The sequence below is a fragment of the Ranitomeya imitator genome, chromosome 1, assembly GCF_032444005.1.
Source record: "Ranitomeya imitator isolate aRanImi1 chromosome 1, aRanImi1.pri, whole genome shotgun sequence".
Classification (NCBI taxonomy): domain Eukaryota; kingdom Metazoa; phylum Chordata; class Amphibia; order Anura; family Dendrobatidae; genus Ranitomeya; species Ranitomeya imitator.
This window is the reverse complement of record NC_091282.1, coordinates 547,759,666-547,781,931: the sequence shown is the minus strand read 5'-3', so window position 1 is coordinate 547,781,931 and position 22,266 is coordinate 547,759,666. Positions and strand designations below refer to the sequence as shown.

General features: G+C 43.5%; 2 protein-coding genes across 3 annotated transcripts in view; both read right to left on the bottom strand.

Moving 5' to 3' along the window:
* The window catches only part of GTPBP3 (GTP binding protein 3, mitochondrial), a 223,619-nt gene that overhangs the window by 129,983 nt on the left and 71,370 nt on the right, over positions 1 to 22,266 (bottom strand). Inside the window, exons 1-2 of one of the 2 annotated variants that reach the window (XM_069767687.1) lie at positions 13,330 to 13,378; positions 9,317 to 9,413 (exon numbers count right to left, since the gene is read on the bottom strand). In XM_069767687.1, the coding sequence (XP_069623788.1) occupies positions 9,317 to 9,357 (41 nt within the window). In that variant the 5' untranslated portion in view covers positions 9,358 to 9,413; positions 13,330 to 13,378. Of the gene's footprint in view, positions 1 to 9,316; positions 9,414 to 13,329; positions 13,379 to 22,266 lie in introns of those variants that run through there. The other variant, XM_069767688.1, reaches the window with a different exon arrangement.
* On the bottom strand, positions 4,371 to 7,486 carry LOC138657928 (uncharacterized). The gene is made up of 2 exons (XM_069745528.1): positions 6,349 to 7,486; positions 4,371 to 6,209 (listed from the first exon to the last, which is right to left on the bottom strand). The coding sequence occupies exons 1-2, from the start codon at positions 6,696 to 6,698 to the stop codon at positions 5,909 to 5,911; spliced, it is 651 nt and encodes a 216-aa protein (XP_069601629.1). The 5' UTR covers positions 6,699 to 7,486; the 3' UTR covers positions 4,371 to 5,908.

The window sequence follows — 22,266 nt, the reverse complement described above, 5'->3', positions numbered from 1 at the left end:
CCCTTATCTCCACCCACAGGGACTCTACATTTTCATTAGATTCACCTATATTAACACGCAGGATGGGTTTTAAGGATGATTTTACATATAGACACACCCCTCGCTTATCCGTTCGGTCATTTCTGAACAGACTATAACCCTGTAAGTTAACAGCCCAGTCATGGCTCTCATCCAGCCATGTTTCAGATATTCCCACCATGTCATAATTATGCTCCAACACCATTAATTATAATTCGTCCATTTTGTTGGTGATGGTTCTGGCATTAGTATACATACATTTTATGTATTTCTCTGCACCTCTATTCTTTCTCGGGTCCAAAATGCATTTTGTAAGTATTGCAATGCGGTGTGCTGCAGCAGTGACCTTGGCCGTGCTCACTACAACTGTGTGTGATGTGAGAAACTCTCATCATACACAGTTGTGTGATCACGGTCAAAAGTACATTGTCTAACCATTATTTATATTTTTCAACAGTACTCAAAGTCAAAACACGTTGGCGTTCGATGAAGGATCGCTTCAACAAGGACCTTTGTCAAGAGAGCCGGGTTCCTAGTGGTTCTGGAGCAAGGATCTGCAAATATAAGTATCACCGCATCCTTGCATTTTTTAAACCGGTCCTTGCCCAGAGAACGTAAGTTTTTTTGTGGTGTAATGGGTTGTGTTCGATTGCCTAATCTGTACTTTTTCTAGTCCACAGGAGTTGGCGCTTTACTATTGTAAATGTTTTGTAGATATGTGTTTTTTTCTTTTTTCACAGCACATGGAACAGCACTCTTGACCCTGGTTCTGGAGCGGTCCTTCATCAAACAGCCACAGACCCGTCCCAGCCTTCCAGCAGCACTGCAGCAAGTGGGCCTGCAACACAGACTGGAGACCAGGAAGCTGGTCCATCAGGTGTTCCCCTGTCCCAGTCCTCTGCCTCTGTTTTGGGGGGGTCTTCCTGGCAGCTGCAGAGGGCCTTGAACAGGTCACTCATGCCCGAGTTTTTGCACTTGAGCTCGGTCTTTCATGATGGACTCAAGGCGATGGGTGACCGACTGGATAGTGCCATAAACCATATGAATACACGTATCCAGGAGGTCACCAAAAGCCTTGACCAAGTGAAAGCCGACCTCCAGAGGCCAGCACATCATTTTTTTTATCAAATTGAACAGGGCATGTCGGAGCACCTTACTCCTGATCTCCAGCTTAGTGTCAAGTTGGCCTGCAAAGCTGCTTACGTGCAGGCTATGCAGCCGAGTCGGTATTTTCAGCAAACAGTGGCGGCATATCCACCTGTGCCAACACTTTCATGCTTGACCTCAATGCCAAGCTCTGCTGTATACCACTGCACGGCCACCTCCATTCCAAGCACTGCCGGACACCACTACAGCACCACCACCATGCCGAGTGCTGTTGGACAGCCCACCGCCCCCACCATGAAAACTACTGCTCCTGCTTGGACCTCCTCCACTGCCTCCACCATGCAGCAGCAGGTCCCTGGCATGGCCTTCCACACCACAACCATGCAACATCAGCAGGACCCTGGCATGGCCTTCCGCACCACAAATATGCAACAGCAGCAGGACCCTCACATGGCCTTCCACACCACCATGCAGCAGCAGGACCCTGGCATGGCCTTCCAACCTCCAACCACAACCATGCAGCAGCAGCAGCAGGACCCAGGCATGGCCTTCCCCACCATCATGCAGCAGCAGGACCCTGGCATGGCCTTCTGCTCTCCCACCGCAACCATGCAGCAGCAGCGGCACACGGACCCTGACAGGTCGGCCACTATGATCAGGCCGCAAGAAATGAGCCCACTGAGGCTCCCCAGACCGCAGCGCCGATCCCAAAAAGGAAAAAAGAAACAGCGGACTATCTCAATTCCTCCCCGCTCACCTCCCAATGTGTCTGTAATGTCAGGTTTGTCTCACCCTTTCAGTGTGTCTCTGTCTTTTTCTCATGCATCAAGCCCCATCCTAGAACTCCCAGACCCCACTACTTTAATTACCCCTTCTCCTGCCACCACTGCGTCGTCCACACTTAGCCAGGCCTCACAGCTCCACTCCCCACAGTTCCGTCACTCTACCCCAAGCAGGCGCAGTTAAATTTTTTTATTGTTAGCAAAATAAATAATAATGTTTTTGCCCCCAATAATGTTTGGTTATTCGTGTATTTCGTCGCCGGCAACACACACCGTGCACCTAATAAAACACTGCGCCGCACACTATATTGTTTTGCCAACTCATAGCTCCAGTAGTTATTAAGTACAAGCGTGCAGCTTTGTGTGTTTGGTATAGAGCTATGAGGTGGCAAAAAATAAATATAACTTGTATTTTCTCCACAATCTCTTAAATCGGATTATTCTGTGTCGCAGACTGAAGAGAAAATGTTGGTAATACAAAGCAGAACTATACTCAATAGGTCACGTGTCTTAAATAGTGAGTTCATGATGCACAAAAATATGCGTCTTGAACTCATTACTTATGACACCTGACCTGGTGAGTAAAAAACTGCCTTGTATAACCTCCATTTTTTTCTTCAGTGTACGTAATCTATTTCACACAAACTGAAGAGACGATGGAGATCATACAAGGCATATCTATACTCACCTGAACATATGTCAGAAATAGTGAATTCATGAGGCTGTTATTTGTGCATCATGAATTCATTATTTATGACACCTTACTTGATGAGTTTAGATCTGCTTTGTATTATACCTCCATCGTCTCTTCAGTTTAGAGGAAATACATACAGTGGGGCAAAAAAGTATTTAGTCAGTCAGCAATAGTGCAAGTTCCACCACTTAAAAAGATGAGAGGCGTCTGTAATTTACATCATAGGTAGACCTCAACTATGGGAGACAAACTGAGAAAAAAAAATCCAGAAAATCACATTGTCTGTTTTTTTTAACATTTTATTTGCATATTATGGTGGAAAATAAGTATTTGGTCAGAAACAAAATTTAATCTCAATACTTTGTAATATATCCTTTGTTGGCAATGACAGAGGTCAAACGCTTTCTGTAAGTCTTCACAAGGTTGCCACACACTGTTGTTGGTTTGTTGGCCCATTCCTCCATGCAGATCTCCTCTAGAGCAGTCATGTTTTTGGCTTTTCGCTTGGCAACACGGACTTTCAACTCCCTCCAAAGGTTTTCTATAGGGTTGAGATCTGGAGACTGGCTAGGCCACTCCAGGACCTTGAAATGCTTCTTACGAAGCCACTCCTTCGTTGCCCTGGCGGTGTGCTTTGGATCATTGTCATGTTGAAATACCCAGCCACGTTTCATCTTCAATGCCCTTGCTGATGGAAGGAGGTCTGCTCTCAAAATCTCACAATACATGGCCCCATTCATTCTTTCATGTACCCGGATCAGTCGTCCTGGCCCCTTTGCAGAGAAACAGCCCCAAAGCATGATGTTTCCACCACCATGCTTTACAGTAGGTATGGTGTTTGATGGATGCAACTCAGTATTCTTTTTCCTCCAAACACGACAAGTTGTGTTTCTACCAAACAGTTCCAGTTTGGTTTCATCAGGCCATAGGACATTCTCCCAAAACTCCTCTGGATCATCCAAATGCTCTCTAGCAAACTTCAGACGGGCCCGGACATGTACTGGCTTAAGCAGTGGGACACGTCTGGCACTGCAGGATCTGAGTCCATGGTGGCGTAGTGTGTTACTTATGGTAGGCCTTGTTACATTGGTCCCAGCTCTCTGCAGTTCATTCACTAGGTCCCCCCGCGTGGTTCTGGGATTTTTGCTCACCGTTCTTGTGATCATTCTGACCCCACGGGGTGGGATTTTGCGTGGAGCCCCAGATCGAGGGAGATTATCAGTGGTCTTGTATGTCTTCCATTTTCTAATTATTGCTCCCACTGTTGATTTCTTCACTCCAAGCTGGTTGGCTATTGCAGATTCAGTCTTCCCAGCCTGGTGCAGGGCTACAATTTTGTTTCTGGTGTCCTTTGACAGCTCTTTGGTCTTCACCATAGTGGAGTTTGGAGTCAGACTGTTTGAGGGTGTGCACAGGTGTCTTTTTATACTGATAACAAGTTTAAACAGGTGTCATTACTACAGGTAATGAGTGGAGGAAAGAGGAGACTCTTAAAGAAGAAGTTACAGGTCTGTGAGAGCCAGAGATCTTGATTGTTTGTTTCTGACCAAATACTTATTTTCCACCATAATATGCAAATAAAATGATAAAAAAACAGACAATGTGATTTTCTGGATTTTTTTTTCTCAGTTTGCCTCCCATAGTTGAGGTCTACCTATGATGTAAATTACAGACGCCTCTCATCTTTTTAAGTGGTGGAACTTGCACTATTGCTGACTGACTAAATACTTTTTTGCCCCACTGTAGGAGACTCGGTCAAGATATCAAAACACAAATTTTATTAACAAAAAATATTATTAACATTTAAAACATAACTGGTAAAGACCCAAACCCAACAGGACATTTTACACAATATTGTCTTGCCATGCCACACGTCCAATATCAGAATCAAAATAGGCAGCAAATTGGTCCCGCATGTTGCCAACTTCAACAGTTGACCGCAGCGGGTGATGCTCGCAATCTGGCAATGGGTTTGCAACTGGTTCATACAGTTCAATGTTGGGTCGCTCCTTAGCAATTACACTATGTTCCAAATTATTATGCAGATGACATTTTTCTCGGATTTTCCTAAATGGTCGGTGCAAATGACAGTCAGTCTAATAAAAGTCATCACCCGTTATTCTGACCCAAAACATGATTTCTCCACCTCCTTGCTGACGTCGCAGCCTTGATGCGACATGGTGGCCATCCACAAACCATCCACTACTCCATCCATCTGGACCATCCAGGGTTGTTCGACACTCATCAGTAAACAAGACTGTTTGAAAATTAGTCTTCATGTATGTCTGGACCCACTGCAACCGTTTCTGCTCATGAACACTGTTTAGCGGTGGCTGAATAGTAGGTCTATGCACCACAGCAAGCCTTTGAAGGATCATACACCTTGAGGTTCAAGGGACTCCAGAGGCACCAGCAGCTTCAAATAACTTTTTGCTGCTTTGTAATGGTATTTTGGCAGCTGCTCTCTTAATCCAATGAATTTGTCTGACAGAAACCTTCCTCATTATGCCTTTATCTGCATGAACTCTGTCTCTGCTCTGTTTTAGTCACAAATCTCTTCACAGTATGATGATCACAAAGTTTTTGTGAAGTATCTAATTTTTTCATACCTTCTCCAAGGCATTGCACTATTTAACGCTTTTTAGCAGCAGAGAGATCCTTTTTCTCTTTCTCATATTGCTTGAAACCTTTGGCCTGCTTAATAATGTGGAACATCATTTTTAAGTAGTTTTCCTTTAATTAGAATCACCTGGAAAACAAATTATCACATGTTTAAGATTGATTTCAGTTATCTATTGAGCCCTGAGACACAATACCATTCACAAGTTTATTTGAAAAACAAAACAATTAAATCTTTATGCCACTTAAATCCAATTTGCATAATAATTTGGAACACAGTGTATGTAATTGTGCAGAACCACACAGGCTTTGACCACCTCATCGATTGTATCCATTTTTAGATTAATGGCTGTCGCAAGAATGCACCACTTTGAGACTAGAATCCCAAAGGTACACTCTACTATTCTTCGGGCCCTGGTCAGTCTGTAGTTATAAATCCTTTAAGTGTGGTTCAAGTCCCGACTGGAATATGGCTTCAGTAGGTTTTCACACATCTGAAAGGCCTCATCCCCAACCATAACAAATGACATCGGTGGGCCTTGAGTGTTGGGGAGAGGTCGTGGCAGTGGAAAATTAAAATTTTTGCCGTACACACGTCGGCCCATATCCGAGTTCTTGAAAGTCTGTGAGTCATTGCCACGGCCAAAAGCTCCAATGTCCACGGCGATGAAGCGACAGTCCACATCTGCTATTGCCATGAGCACAACAGAAAAATATTTTTTGTAGTTGAAGTACTCCCATCCAGTTCTGGTGGGTTTGATAATGCGTATCTGCTTTCCATCCACCGCTCCCAGATGGGGAAATCACACACACTCCAGAATTTTTCAGCAATTTCAATCCACATGTCCTCCGTGGGTAGGGGTATAAATTCATCCAGGAGAACATTCCACAAAGCCCGGCAGGTGTCCGCAACTATTCCAGACAGGGTGGAAATTCCAAGCCGGTACTGAAAGTGGAAGGATGATAAGCTCTCTCCGGTTGCCAGAAATCTGAAATAAAATAAAAAAATAAAATTACAATCAATTCCATTTATGGTGGTGTTTAGCTAAAGACATAAAGGAAAATATAAATAATACATGGCAGACTAACAATAATTATGACTAGCATTTGTTTAGAATTATTACGTACCTTAATGTAACCAGGAGACGTTCTTCTGCTGGAATCGCTCTACGGAGCTGGGTGTCCTGTCTCCGGATGGCTCCTTTGACACGGCCAAGCAATTCTTGGAAAGAGTCTTGAGACATCCTGGTATATTCCGGGAATTTGTCCGGGTTGGCATTAAGCTCGCCATATAGCGTGTGATAGGCTCCACGGCTCTCCCGGAGTTCAATAATGGGGTGTCGCCAAAAACACCTACGCCATGTCATTCTCTGTCGTTCTCTATTTCTTTGTTGCTCCCAAGCAAACGCACAGGCAAGAAACCGCTTGATGCTTAAATCCAGGTTGAAATAAAAGTTCTCCATGCGAAGATCCATCATGACACAGGATATAGTAGCAAACTGTTAAGATTTCATCAGTCCAAGGGTCTATATATAGATTCCCATAATTGTCCCATTGGCGGTGTCTGTTTATCTAGATTTTTCTCCTGTCAAATTTTCCACCATGCGCACAGAAAATGCAAACGCATGCAAAACGCATGAAAAAGCGTGAAAACACCACGTTTTTTAACCGCATGCATTACCTTATGAGTCTAAAGAACGCTGCGTTTATACGCGTTCGCATGCGGGTTTTCGTGCGTTTGAGGTTGCTGATTAAAAGCTGCGGATTGTAACGCAAATGTGAAACTAGCCTTAAAGAAGCTCTCCCATTAAGCCTTTTATTTAATAAATCTATGTATAAAAAGTGATATGAGTGTAGTAATATACTCAGCTACTCACACCTTCTCTGGGATCCAGTGCCGTTCTGCTCGTCTTCTGAGTGACGTCACGGCTCTGCAGACTCTCCAGGCCACAGTGTGCTCCGTGTGACCCAGAAGTGACTTTTACAATTCAAGTCTATGGAGTGTCAGAATGAGGATCCAGAGGCTTTCATTGTAAAAAGAGACTGCCGACTCGTGCATAGAGAATAGAGTGTGCCAGATAGTCTGAATTGTGGTGAAGTCACTGTCAAAATGAGAATGGCGCTGGATCCCGGAGAAGGCGGCAATAGGGGAGTATATTAACACACACTACACACCATTCACAGATTTAGTAAAAAGCTTAATGGGAATGTTTCTTTACAGGGAACCTGTAGACCCCAAAATGGAAGGTAAGCTAAGCCCACCGGCATCAGGGTCTTATCTACAGCATTCTGGAATGCTGTAGATAAGCCCCCGATGTATCCTGAAAGATGAGAAAAAGAGGCTAGATTATACTCACCCAGGGGCGGTCCCGCTGCGGTCTGGGTCCGATGGGTGTCGCGGTCCGGGGCCTCCCATCTTCATAGGGTGACGTCCTCTTCTTGTTTTCACACTGCGGCTCCGGCACAGAGCCCTGTTTAGGGCAGAGCAAAGTACTCCAGTGCGCAGGCGCTGGGCCTCTCTGACCTATCCCGGCGCCTGCGCACTGCAGTACTTTGCTCTGCCCTCAACAGGGCAGACAAAGTACGCCTGCCCCAGAGCTGCGGTGTGAAGACAAGAAGAGGACGTCATCGTATGAAAATGGGAGGCCCCGGACCAGACCGCGACGCCCATCGTACCGGACCGCAGCGGGACCGCCCCCCCAGGTGAATATAATCTAACCTGCTTTTCTTATCTTTCAGGTTACATTGGGGGCTTATCTACAGCATTCCAGAATGCTGTAGATAAGCCCCTGATGCCGGTGGGCTTAGCTCACCTTCCATTTTGGGGGTGACAGGTTCCCTTTAAAGTTCATCTTCTGTCAGTTTGAATGTTTTTCTCAGAAGTGATAAGCACTCAAAATCATTTTAGCACACTTCAAATAGCCCCAAAGCATTAAAAAAAAAAACACCATTAACGAGAAATTAAAATGCTAACCAATCCTATTAAAAACAATCCATAATACTGATACATTAAAGGGAACCTGTCACCCCGCTTTTTCAAGAAGAGCTAAAAATAGCGTTAAATAGGGGCAGAGCTGTGCTTTACATTAGTGTATTTTGGAGCCTTTATTCCCCACCTATGCTGCCGAAATACCTTTGTAAAGTTGCCGTTTTGGGCTGTCACTCACGCTGGTCAGGTCATATGGGCGTGGTGACAGCGCTGTTTCTCCCCCAGATCTCCGTTGGTGGCGTAGTGGTGTGCGCATGTCCAAGTGGCGAATCCACTGCGCTATTCAGCCGTTTGTCGTGGGCGCGGCCATCTTTGTGAGGCCGCGCGTGCGCAGATGGTTCTTCTCGGCTTCCTGGGGCTTCAGGAAAATGGCCGCGGGATGCCGCGCGTGTGCAGATGGCGATCTCGACGGCCATTTTCCTGAAGCCGAGTTCGCATCTCGGCTGCAGGAAAATGGCCACCACGATCTCCATCTGCGCACGCGCGGCATTCCGCGGCCATTTTCCTGAAGCCCCGGGAAGCCGAGAAGAACCATCTGCGCACGCGCGGCCTCACAAAGATGGCCGCGCCCTCCGATAAACGGCTGAATAGTGCAGATCGTGCTATTTTCCTTGAAGCTGCGCAGTGGATTCGCCACTTGGACATGCGCACACCACTACGCCACCAACGGAGATCTGGGGGAGAAACAGCGCTGTCACCACGCCCATATGACCTGACCAGCGTGAGTGACAGCCCAAAACAGCGACTTTACAAAGGTATTTCGGCAGCATAGGTGGGGAATAAAGGCTCCAACATACACTAATGTAAAGCCCAGCTCTGCTCCTATTTAATGCTATTTTTAGCTCTTCTTGAAAAAACGGGGTGACAGGTTCCCTTTAAAAAAAAAGTTGTGGCTTTAATGGATGCGGAAACGCAAAAATTACTTTTGCATAAACATGTTTTTACCGAGCGAAAGTATTTACACATTAACAAAAAAGGCTCAAGACAAAAAAATACTTTTACTGTACATTGTAATATGGTTGAAAAAACTATTTTAGCAGTATAATAAAAAAAGCTGGATTAGTTTTTAATTTCATCATTCCCTCTTGTTGGACCCTGCACACTTACTCTCGAAGGAATGCATTCACACATCTTCTGAAAGGCCACATGTCGGTGTAGAGTGATGCCTACAATGTTCGCTCCATTTCTGGTCTTTAATATTATTCTGAAAAAAAAAAGCATTATTGTATGTAGTGAATATCTACAGTTGTGTGAAAAACTGTTCGCCCCCTTCCTGGTTTCTTTTGCATGTTTGTCACATTTAAGTGTTTCAGATCAGCAATCAAATTTCAATATTAAAACAAAGATAACACAAGTAAACACAAAATGCATTTTTGAAATGAAGGTCTTTATTATTAAGGGAAAAATAAATCCAAACCTACAGGGCCCTGTGTAAAAAAGTGATACCCCCTAAACCTAATAACTGGTTGGTCCACATTTAGCAGCAATAACTGCAATATAGTGTTTGCGATAACTGGCAATTAGTATTTTACAACGCTCTGCAGGACCCAATCATCTTTGTAGAACTGTTGCAATTCAGCCACATTGGAGGGTTTCCGACCACCAACCGCCTTTTTAAGTTCATGCCACAGCATCTCAATCAGATTAAGGTCAGGACTTTGACAAGGCCACTCAAAAGTCTTAATTTGGATTTCTTAAGCCATTTGGAGGTGGACTCGCTGGTGTGTTCTGGATAATTGTCCTGCTGCATAACCCAAGTGCGCTGCAGCTTGAGGTCACAAACAGATGGCAGAATGTTCTCCTTCAGGATTTTTGGTAAACAGCAGAAAGCATGGTTCCATTTACCACAGTCTTCCAGATCCTGAAGCAGCAAAACAGACCCAGACCATCACACTACCACCACCATATTTTACTGTTGGTATGATGTTCCTTTTCTGAAATACTGTGTTACTTCTATCCCAGATGTAATGGGACATACAGCTTCAGAAAAGTTAAACTTTTGTCTCTTCAGTCCACAGAGTATTCTCCCCAAAATCTTGGGGAGCATCAAAATGTTTTCACTGTATTATCTGTACACTATACACTATATACAGAGCTCCTGTGTATGTCACCAGTGATCACTGTATTACCTGTACACTATACACCATATAGAGCTCCTGTGTATAATGTCACTGGTGATCACCGTCTTACCTGTACACTATATACAAAGCTACTGTGTATAATGTCACCGGTGACCACTGTATTACCTGTACACTGACACTATATACAGCTCCAGTGTATAATGTCACCTGTGATCACTGTATTACCTATACACTGACACTATATACAAAGCTCCTGTGTATAATGTCACCGGTGACCACTGTATTACCTGTACACTGACACTACATACAGAGCTCCTGTGTATAATATCACTGGCGATCACTCTTACCTGTACACTATAAACAGAGCTGCTGTGTATAATGTCACCAGTAATCACTGTATTACCTGTATAATGACACTATATATAGAGCTCCAGTGTATAATGTCACCAGTGATCACTGTATTACTTGTACACTGACACTATATACAGAGCTCCAGTGTATAATGTCACCAGTGATCACTGTATTACCTGTACACTGACACCATATACAAAGCTCCTGTGTATAATGTCACCGGTGATCACTGTATTACCTGTACGCTGACACTACATACAGAGGTCCTGTGTATAATGTCACTGGCGATCACTGTCTTACCTGTACACTATAAACAGAGCTCCTGTGTGTAATGTCACCAGTAATCACTGTATTACCTTGACATTATACACAGAGCTCCTGTGTATAATGTCAACAGTGATCACTGTATTACCTGTAAAATGACACTATATACAGCGCTCCTGTGTATGTCACTGGTGATCACTGTATTACCTGTACACTGACACTATATACAGAGCTCCAGTGTATAATGTCACCAGTGATCACTATTACCTGTAAACTGACACTATATACAGAGCTCCAGTGTATGTCACCAGTGATCACTGTATTACCTGTACACCATACAATATACAGAGCTCCTGTGTATAAGGCTGGGTTCACATTGCGTTCAGTGACACCGTTAAACAGACTACGTTACACCGCGGCATAATGCGGTGTAACGTAGCCTGTTAACGCCGCCATTGAATGCAATGTTGGACGCATCACTAGCGCACGCATTGTGGGCGTGCACTAGCGATGTGCCGTCATTTGAGTGACGGACCCAAGATGCGGGCTGCAGCGTTTCCGGGTCCGTCACTGCTAACGTAGATAGAGCTAGCAGATGCTCCATCTGCGCTAGCGCTGGGCAAAGTCGGCACTTGCGTTAGCGCAGTCCGTTTAACGTATGCGTTGAACGGACTGCACTAACGCAATGTGAACCTAGCCTAATGTTACCAGTGATCACTGTATTACCTGTACAGTATACACAGAGCTCCTGTATATAATGTCATCAGTGATCACTGTATTACCTGTACAGACACTATAAACAGAGATCCTGGGTATGTCACTGGTGATCACTCTTACCTGTACACTATATACTGAGCTCCTGTGTATGCCATCGATCACTGTATTACCTATACACTGACACTATATAGAGAGCTCCAGTGTATGTCACCAGTGATCACTGTATTACCTGTACACTATATACAGAGCTCCTGTGTATAATATCAACAAAAAACATGTGCACAGCTCTATATGAAGGTGCCCAGGTAGGTTCCAAAACCGTAGTGATACATATAAGAAAAACCTGGCACTCAACTTCATGTAGGTGATGTTTTATTATTCCAAGCGGAGGTGCAGTAACAGCAACCCCGAAACAGCGGTCTGTGGATGGATACCATGTTTTGGCATAGGTAGTTTTCCTTTTTGGATGCTGCCCTTCCCGTGGTTGTTCCTTCCTGGTGAAAGACCTGACTATTCATTGCTTGCATTGAGAAACACGTGATGGTGTCTCCGCAGCTTCTTTACATGCATCTGCATATTTCCCATAAGGGATGGGGCAGTGTTCTGGATCACTGCGTTGAGAAACACGTGATGGTGTCTCCGCGGTGTTGGATGTTTTGATCTCACCCAGGTCATTCATCCTTATGTTTATAGTCCTTTTACTAGGCACTGCTCCTAATAGCCAGTTTCCTACTCCACACTGATGAGGGGCAAATACCCCGAAACAGCTGTCTGTGGATGGATACCATGTTTTGGCATAGGTAGTTTTCCTTTTTGGATGCTGCCCTTCCCGTGGTTGTTCCTTCCTGGTGAAAGACCTGACTATTCATTGCTTGCGTTGAGAAACACGTGATGGTGTCTCCGCGGCTTTTCTACATGTATTACTTGTACACTGACACTATATACAGAGCTCCCGTGTATAATGTCACTGGTGATCACTGTATTACCTGTACACTGACACTACATACAGAGCTAGTGTATAATGTCACTCGGATCACTATTACCTGTACATTTACACTATACTGTATACTATACACTCCCTTGTATAATGCCATTGGTGGTATTAGTATTGTAATTTTTATTCATGATCAGTATTGTAGTATTCTGTCACTGTGTGGTGGTAATATGTAATCTGGTCACAGTGTGGCGGTATTTCTCCCTTGACTGTGGTATGATTCGGTCACTATGAGGTGGTAATATGTGGTCAGGTCATGGTGTGGTGGAATTTGTTCCTTGTATGTGGTATCAGTCACTATGTGGTGGTAATACGTGGTGTGGCGGTATTTGTTCCATGTATGTGGTATTATTCAGTCACTATATGGTGGTAATATGTGGTCTGGTCACAGTGTGGCGGTATTTCTCCCTTGTATGTGGTATTATTTGGTAACTATGTGGTGGAATATGTGTTCTGGTCACAGTGTGGCTGCATGTCTCCCAGTTGCTGCATCCACTTACTGCCTGGCGCAAAATGGCTGATAACACAGGAAATAGTAGATACAAAGCAAACAACTATGTGGACTGTCCCTTTAAACGTCGTTATTTCATCAGCTTGTCCTACACAACAGAGTCCTCTGCCCACACTTCCCTGCCATCCCATGTCACTCCTGAGACCCCACACTGCCCAGCCCATCATTCACCGCCAGTCAACACACCACACATGGACTGTACCTCGAAATGTCACGTGCATCCTGCACGCACACTCGCCAGCCAAGCGCTCATTGGTGGAGCTGCCATTTGCCAAATAATCCGCTACTGATTGGATAATCTGAGGCTCCACCCCTCTAGCCAACTGCCCGCCGCCTATATGGAACGGAATACGGATAACGTCTCATGTAGTAGCAGCGCCGCATACACAGACAACGGTGCGTATGTGACGGGCGAATGTGGACGGTTCGTAGCCACTGCCCCTCATGTAGATGTGACCGGGGGCGCGAGTGGCCGAGGGACGTAGTGTGACTGTAGAAAGCGCGCGAAAGCAGGAGCCAGTGACCGTGTGCCGAAGCCGCGGCTCCGAGCACATTCCTAACCTTTGTGACTAGGGCGATAACGGGGCGCCGAGGACAGTCACCAGAAGCGTGCAAGACGGCGCTCCCGGGATTCACACGGCTTGTGTATAGAGCGGAGCGGGAGACAGCCCTGTAAGCCCAACCTGTTTGCTGCAAAGGAAATGGCGAACAAAAACGACAATTTCAACAGTTTTAAAAGTTTGTTTTAATAATAAAATGGTATAAAATATAGAAAAACAAGCTTTTTTGATATCGTCAACTTTTAACCCGTTACTGACATGTGCCCTATAAGTCTGTAGCAGGTGTATGGGCAGGGAGTCGCTCCACCTGCGACTGTTGGAGGGACCCTGCCAGCACAGAACAACTGTTCTACCCAAGTGCAGGCGCCCGGTGCATCATGGGGGCCAATCAGTCGTAGTCACCTTCCCACCTGCTTGGTTTCCATCTGGCTCTATGAAGCCGCAGCCGTCAATCATAATAGAGGGGGAGGAGACTGAGGGACAACGAGCAGGTGGGAAGGTGTATATAAATGGTTGGCCCAACTGTGGTGCATGAGCAGCAGGACTTAGCTTGGCCAGTCAGTCCCTTTAACCCCTTCATGACATTGGGTTTTTGTTTTTCGCTCCCCTCCTTCCCAGAGCCATAACTTTTTTATCTTTAGGTCAATATAGCCATGTGAGATTGTTTTTTTGCAGGATAAGTTGTACTTTTGAACGACATCATTGGTTTTACCATATTGTGTACTGGAAAACCAGAAAAAGATTAAAGTCTGGTGTAATTGCAAAAAAAAAAGTGCAATACCACAACGTTTTTCTTTTTTTACCTTGTTCACTAAATGCCTAAGGCCGGCGTCACACGCAGCGTAAGACAATACGGTCCGTATATTACAGCCGTAATACGCTGAAAAGTCCCCAAAATAGTGGTCCGTAGCTCCTCCGTAGGCAGGGTGTGTCAGGGTATTTTGCGTATGGCATCCGTACTGCGTGTTTTTCTCGCAGGCTTGCAAAACCAACACACGGCTATACAAGGGATCCATGTGTAAAAAAAAAATTATATATATATATATATGTGTCATTAGACATATATATGTGTCATTAGACACATATATGTATATATATTATTACTTCATACAGCGCTAGATAGCTTTAAAGCCGGTAATTCAATTGCCGGCTTTTGCTATCTCCTTCCTAAAACCCGACATGATATGAGACATAGTTTACATACAGTAAACCATCTCATATCACCTTTTTTTTGCATATTCCACACTACTAATGTTAGTAGTGTGTATATTATTATTTATTGTTATAGCGCCATTTATTCCATGGCGCTTTACATGGGAGTATATGCAAAATGTGGCCGTTCTATCTACTAAATTAAAGGGTTACATGGCGGAAAAAATTGGTGTGGGCTCCCGTGCAATTTTCTCCGCCAGAGTAGTAAAGCCAGTGACTGAGGGCAGATATTAATAGCCTTGGAGAGGGTCCACGGTTATTACCCCCCCTCCCCCCGGCTAAAAACACCTGCCCCCAGCCACCCCAGAAAAGGCACATCTGGAAGATGCGCCTATTCTGGCACTTGGCCACTCTCTTCCCATTCCCGTGTAGCGGTGGGATATGGGGTAATGAAGGGTTAATGTCACCTTGCTATTGTAAGGTGACATTAAGCCTGGTTAATAATGGAGAGGCGTCAATTATGACACCTATCCATTATTAATCCAATTGTAGTAAAGGGTTAAAAAATACACAAACACATTATTAAAAATTATTTTAATGAAAGGTTGTTGTAATATTTTATTCAACGCCCAATCCAGTCACTGAAGACCCTCGTTCTGTAACCAAAAAATAATAATAAACAAACAATATCCTTACCTTCCGAAGATCTGTAATGTCCAACAATGTAAATCCGTCTGAAGGGGTTAAAATATTTTGCAGCCACGAGCTTTGCTAATGCAACGTTGCTCATGTCTGCAAAACCCCGGGGAATGAAGGTAAAGTAGGTCAATGACCTATATTTACCTTCATTTGCGGTGAGGCGCCCTCTGCTTGTTGTTCCTAGATCGTGGGAACTTTCCTAGAAAGCTCCCAGGCTCAAGTTCATATGAGGACAACCAGCAGAGGGCGCCTCTTATGAACTCGAGCCTGAGAGCTTTCTAGGAAAGTTCCCACGATCTAGGAACAGCCAGCAGAGGGTGCCTCACCGCAAATGAAGGTAAATCTAGGTCATTGACCTACTTTACCTTCATTCCCCGGGGTTTTGCAGCCACGAACAACGTTGCATTAGCAAAGCTCGTGGCTGCAAAATATTTCAACCCCTTCAGATGGATTTACATCGTTGGACATTACAGATCTTCGGAAGGTAAGGATATTGTTTGTTTATTTTATTTTTTTGGCTACAGAACGAGGGTCTTCAGTGACTGGATTGGGCGTTGAATAAAATATTACAACAACCTTTGTGTTTATTTCATTAAAATAATTTTTAATAATGTGTTTGTGTATTTTTTAACCCTTTACTACTATTGGATTAATAATGGATAGGTGTCATAATTGACGCCTCTCCATTATTAATTTGGCTTAATGTCACCTTACAATAGCAAGGTGGCATTAACCCTTGAATACCCCATATCCCACCGCTACACGGGAATGGGAAGAGAGTGGCCAAGTGCCAGAATAGGCGCATCTTCCAGATGTGCCTTTTCTGGGGTGGCTGGGGGCAGATGTTTTTAGCCGGGGGGGGGGGGGGGGGCAATAACCGTGGACCCTCTCCAGGCTATTAATATCTGCCCTCAGTCACTGGCTTTACTACTCTGGCGGAGAAAATTGCGCGGGAGCCCACGCCAATTTTTTCCGCCATTTAACCCTTTAATTTAATAGCTAGAACGGCCAAATTTTGGATATACACACTACTGACTTTAGTAGTGCGGAATATGCAAAAAAAAGGTGATATGAGATGGTTTACTGTATGTAAACCAGGTCTCATCATGTCGGGTTTAGGAAGGAGATCGCAAAAGCCGGCAATTGAATTACCGCCTTTAAAGCTATCTAGCGCTGTATGAAATAATATATATACATATATGTGTCTCACTGACATATATATATATATATATACCTATTCTATGTGTACACATTTATTCTACCTATTCTACTGTAAGTTGTCAGTGTGATTTTACTGTACACCGCACTGAATTGCCGGCTTTTCTCTCTAACACCGCTGCGTATTTCTCGCAAGTCACTGCTGGTCCGTGTGTAATCCGTATTTTTCTGGCTTCCATAGACTTTCATTGGCGTTTTTTTTGCGCAATACGGTGACAAACGCAGCATGCTGCGATTTTCTACGGCCGTAGTAAGCCGTATAATACTGATCAGTAAAATACGGCAGATAGGAGCAGGGGCATAGAGAATAATTGTGCCGTTTGTTTGGCGAGTTTTACGGACGTATTTTCTGCACTCATGCGTCCGTAAAACTCGCAAGTGTGACGGCGGCCTAACTCCTTCACGACCTTGCCTTTTTGAGTTTTCGTTTTTCGCTCCCCTCCTTCCCGGAGCCATAACTTTTTTATTTTTCCGTCAATATGGCCATGTGAGGGCTTGTGTTTTGCACTTTTCAACAACATCATTGGTTTTACCATGTCTTGTACTTGAAAACTGGTAAAAAATTCCAAGTGCGGTGAAATTGCCAAAAAATTGCAATCCCACACTTGTTTTTTGTTTGGCTTTTTTGCTAGGTTCGCTAAATGCTAAAACTGACCTATCGTTATGATTTTCCAGGTCATTACGAGTTCATAGACACCAAACATGTCTAGGTTATACTTTAAGTGGTAAAAAATAATTCCAAACTTTGCTAAAAAGAAAAAACAATTGCGCCATTTTCCGATACCCGTAGTGTCTCCCATTTTTCATGATCTGGGGTCGGGTGAGGGCTTATTTTTTTCCGTGTTGAGCTGACGTTTTTAATGATACCATTTTGGTGCAGATATGTTCTTTTGATCGCCCGTTATTGCATTTTAATGCAATGTCGTGGCGACAAAAAAAAACGTTCTGGCGTTTTGAATTTTTTTCTCGCTACGCCGTTTAGCGATCAGGTTAATTTTTTTTTTATTGATAGATTGGGCGATTCTGAACTCGGTGATACCAAATATGTGTAGGTTTGATTTTTTTATTATTATTATTGTTTTATTTTGAAAGGGGGGTGATTTAAACTTTTATATATATATTTTTTCATATTTTTTTAAACATTTTTTTTTTCACTTTTTCCATGCTTCAATAGCCTCTATGGGAGGCTAGAAGCTGGCACCACTCGATCGGCTCTGCTACATAGCAGCGATCATCAGATCGCTGCTATGTAGCTGAAATTCAGGCTTGATAAAGGCTCAGATGGAGCTGAAACATCGCCCAGCTAAGTGGGTTGATTAAATCTTCCACATTTTCACTGAAAAAATGGAGTGCTGCCTCTTTTTTTGAGTCTCTGAAATGCAGGATTGCTATGAGTGTCAGTGTTTGACAGCGGCATTTAACTGGTTAATAGCGGCGGGTGAATCGCGATTTCACCCGCCGCTATTGCGGGCACATGTCAGCTGTTCAAAACAGCTGACATGTTGCAACTTTGATGTGGGCTCACCGACCTCCGCAGTAATAGTACTGCGGCAGTCAGGAAGGGGTTAAAGGGAATCTGTCACTAATTTTGAGCCTATGAACAAATGCCCCTTTCTTGACTGCTCCTGTGCTGCATTCCACAAATGCAAAATTGACTGGAATTGAGATTGGACACCATATCGCGTTTGCAGAGCCCCTGATGTGCCTAAACAGTGGAAACCCCTGACAAGTGACATCAGTTTGGAAAGTAGACCCCCAAAGGAACTTATCTAGATGTGTGGTGAGCACTTTGAACCCCCAAGTGCTTCACAGAAGTTTATAATATAGAGCCGTAAAAATAAAAAATCATTTTTTTCACAAAAATGATCTTTTCGCCCCCAATTTTTTATTTTCCCAACGATAACAGAATAAATTGGACCCCAAAGGTTGTTGTGCAATTTGTCCTGAGTAAGCTGATACCCCATATATGGTGATAAACCCCTGTTTGGGCGCATGGCAGAGCTCAGAAGGGAAGAAGCGCCATTTGACTTTTTCAACGCAGAATTGGCTGGAACTGAGATCAGACGCCATGTCGCGTTTATAGAGCCCCTGATGTGCCTAAACAGTGGGAACCCCCCACAAGTGACCCCATTTTGGAAACTAGACCACCTAAGCAATTTATCTAGATGTGTGGTGAGCACTTTAAACACCCAATTGTTTCATTAAAGTTTATAATATAGAGCCGTGAAAATTAAAAAAAAAATTTTCGCACAAAAATTATCTTTTAGCCGACAATTTTTAATTTTACCAAGGGTATCTGGAGAAATTGGACCCCAAAAGTTGTCATGCAATTTGTGCTGAGTACGCTGATACGCCATATGTGGGGGGAACTATCGTTTGGGCCATGGCAGAGCTCGGAAGAGAAGGAGCGCTGGTTTGGAATGCAGACTTTGATGGAAAAGTCTGCGGGCGTCACGTTGCATTTGCAGAGCCCCTCATGTACTTAAACAGTAGAAACCCCCCACAAGTGACCCCATATGGGAAACTAGACCCCCCAAGGAACTTATCTAGATGTGTTGTGAGAACTTTGGACCCCAAAGTGTTTCACTAAATTTTAGAACGCAGAGCCGTGAAAATAAAAAAACATTTTTTTTCCCACAAAAATTATTTTTTTTTAGCCCCCACATTTTTTATCTTCACAAGGGTAACAGGAGAAATTGAACAACAAAAGTTGTCCAATTTGTCCTGAGTACGCTGACACCCATATATGGGGTAAACCACTGTTTGGGCGCACAGCAAAGCTCAGAAGGGAAGGACCACCATTTTACTTTTTCATTGCAGAATTGGGTGGAATTGAAATCTGACGTCGGGTCGCCTTTGGAGAGCCCCTGATATGCCTAAACAGTGAAAACCCCCCAATTCTAACTACAACCCTAACTCCAATACATCCCTAATCCCAACCCTAACCACACCCCTAATCCCAACCATAACCCTAACCACACCGCTAACCTGAACACACCCTTAATCCTAACACCAACACACCCCTAATCCCAAACGCAAATGTAATCCTAACCCCAATTCTAGCACTAACTTTAGCCCCAATCCTAACCCTAACTTTAGCCCCAACCTTAACCCTAACTTTATCCCCAACTCTGATGCTAATTTTAGCCCCAACTCTAACCCTAACTTTAGCGCTAACCCTAATGGGAAAATGGAAATAAATTTTTTTAATTTTAATATTTTTCCCTTACTAAGGGAGTGATAAAGGGGGGTTTGATTTACTATTTATAGCGGGCGTTTATGTTTGGCAGCTGTCACACGCTAAAAGATGCTTTTTATTGCAAAAAATAGTTTTTGCGTCACCACATTTTGAGAGCTATAATTTTTCCATATTTTGGTCCGCTGAGTCATGTGAGGTCTTGTTTTTTGCGGGGCGAGTTGACGTTTTTATTGGTACCATTTTCGGGCACATGACTTTTTATTGCTTTTTATTCCGATTTTTGAGAGGCAGAATGAACAAAAACTAGCAATTCATGAATTTCTTTGGGGGGGCGCGTTTATACCGTTCCGCATTTGATAAAACCGTTTTATTCTTCGGGTCAGTACGATTACAGTGATACCTCACTTATATCTTTTTTTATGTTTTTGCGCTTTTATACAATAAAAACTTTTATAAAAAATAATTTTTGCATCACTTTATTCTGAGGGCTATAACTTTTTTATTTTTTCGCTGATGACGCGGCATCTCATATTTTGCGGGATTCCGTCCACGGGAATTAGGGCCCGGGTCACATGGACGGAATAGTACGTCCAATGGTAGAAAGGGGTTAAGACCATAATAAGCTCGGTACTTGTAGGTTATAAATAGGTTTTACCTAGAGAAGGGGAATAGTAGGAAAGTGCAATTTAAGCTATTCTAACCATTTTCTTTTACCTTTTAGGCAGGGCGAGGCCGTCAATGATTATGGTTGACACTTCTTTCGTTTTCATGTGCAAACAATGTAATGTCATCTTGGCTGAAGGACGTAGCGCAGCTATATACAATGAACGGTTGGACGTGATCGCATGCCTACAAGCTACTGCAGCTGTAAGGATGGACAAGGAACTTAAATACTTCTTAAGTGAGGAATTGCAAGATTGTGTTTCTAAAGGTCTGAAATGTAAAATTTGCTCAGCTAAAGTAGGCCTGTTTCTGATCAGTGCAATAGCAGAATTGGCACACTTAAGAGAAATGTTTTGCTTCTATAGAACATCAATTGTGTGCTATTCCATTCAGACCAAACAAATGTTTGAAGGAAGCCAAATAAATGTTAATGTTCCTCAATGTCTAACAGAGCTTAAAAATCTAGAGAAAGAGTTGCTTGATACATACAATGGTATAATGCAGTTGGGTAAACTATTAGTAGAATGACCGTAACCAGCTCCTGACGAAGGTTGATGGAAAATAAGCTAAGGTGGTAAAGTAAAAATTCATTTCTGGAAAGCATTTACCTAGTTTATTGTTCTTATACCTAAATAATGTTAATTTATTTCTTGTTTTTTGCTTCACTAATGTTCACTAATGTGTGTAATCATTAAAATAATTTTTAACCAAAGATGCTGGACTTCGCAAGGTTTGAAAGCATGAGGTACTTAATGGCCCTTTATGGTATTATATTTGCTACAATTCTGGTCATTTGGCCTAATTTTTGTAGGTGGTAATGTAATGAGGCGAGACTGACATGATTAGTTAAACAAAAAAAGTGCGTGTGTGTGTGGGGGGGGGGGCTATCCAGTGCCACTCCCTGATCTATTAGGATGTGGTTGGCGCTGATGTCACATCTACAGATACCTGCTGGCACAAGTACAGGATTTGAAAACTGTACCACAGGTCGAATTGAACATGAAGAGGAAGCTCTGCAGCTGATCTGACTTCTTCATATTCAGTTTGTACGAAGCTGGAGACAGTGATGCCAGCGTTGATTGGATGCCTGGTTCATGTGTCACAACAACCGCTCGAAAGCCCAAGGAACGTTAGTGCCGATACCGCTAGTACGGTATAGGTGTTTTATTTTATTGGGGCCAATCATGGGGTATGACATGGAGTTGTCCAAGTAGTGGACAACTGCATTAACCTTGCTGTTCATTGCTTTTTTGCGTGTTAGCTGATGGAAAATGTCTCATACATAGTTTTTGTGTTAACCACTACAGTTGTATACTTCTCTGTTGAGCTGTTCATTGCGTCTGTTGTGCTGTATGTTGCAGTTTGCATAGTTGGAGATGTCTGTGTATATATGATAACAATATAATAAACATTATTCAATCCTTTGTCCCTTTGGTGGTACTCACTGATCCAACAGAGATGACTGCGGTTAGAAAAGCTAAACAATGAAACTTCTCATTTACACACTTAAGGACCCATTCATCAAGACCAGCATTGGTCAGACCAGTCTTGATCAGGAGGCTTGCTGGAGTCAGATGCTCCTGAATCATAGGGAGGTTCATGCGTCTTCATGATTGTGGAGCGTCTGATAAGTGGAATGTGCCGTGCC

Excerpts from the sequence above, each read along its gene's own strand:
- LOC138657928 (XM_069745528.1), bottom strand. The coding sequence starts at position 6,698 with ATGATGGATCTTCGCATGGAGAACTTTTATTTCAACCTGGATTTAAGC. Across the intron at positions 6,210-6,348 it reads CGTCTCCTGGTTACATTAAG|ATTTCTGGCAACCGGAGAGA; the intron begins GTACGTAATAAT and ends ATTTTATTTCAG.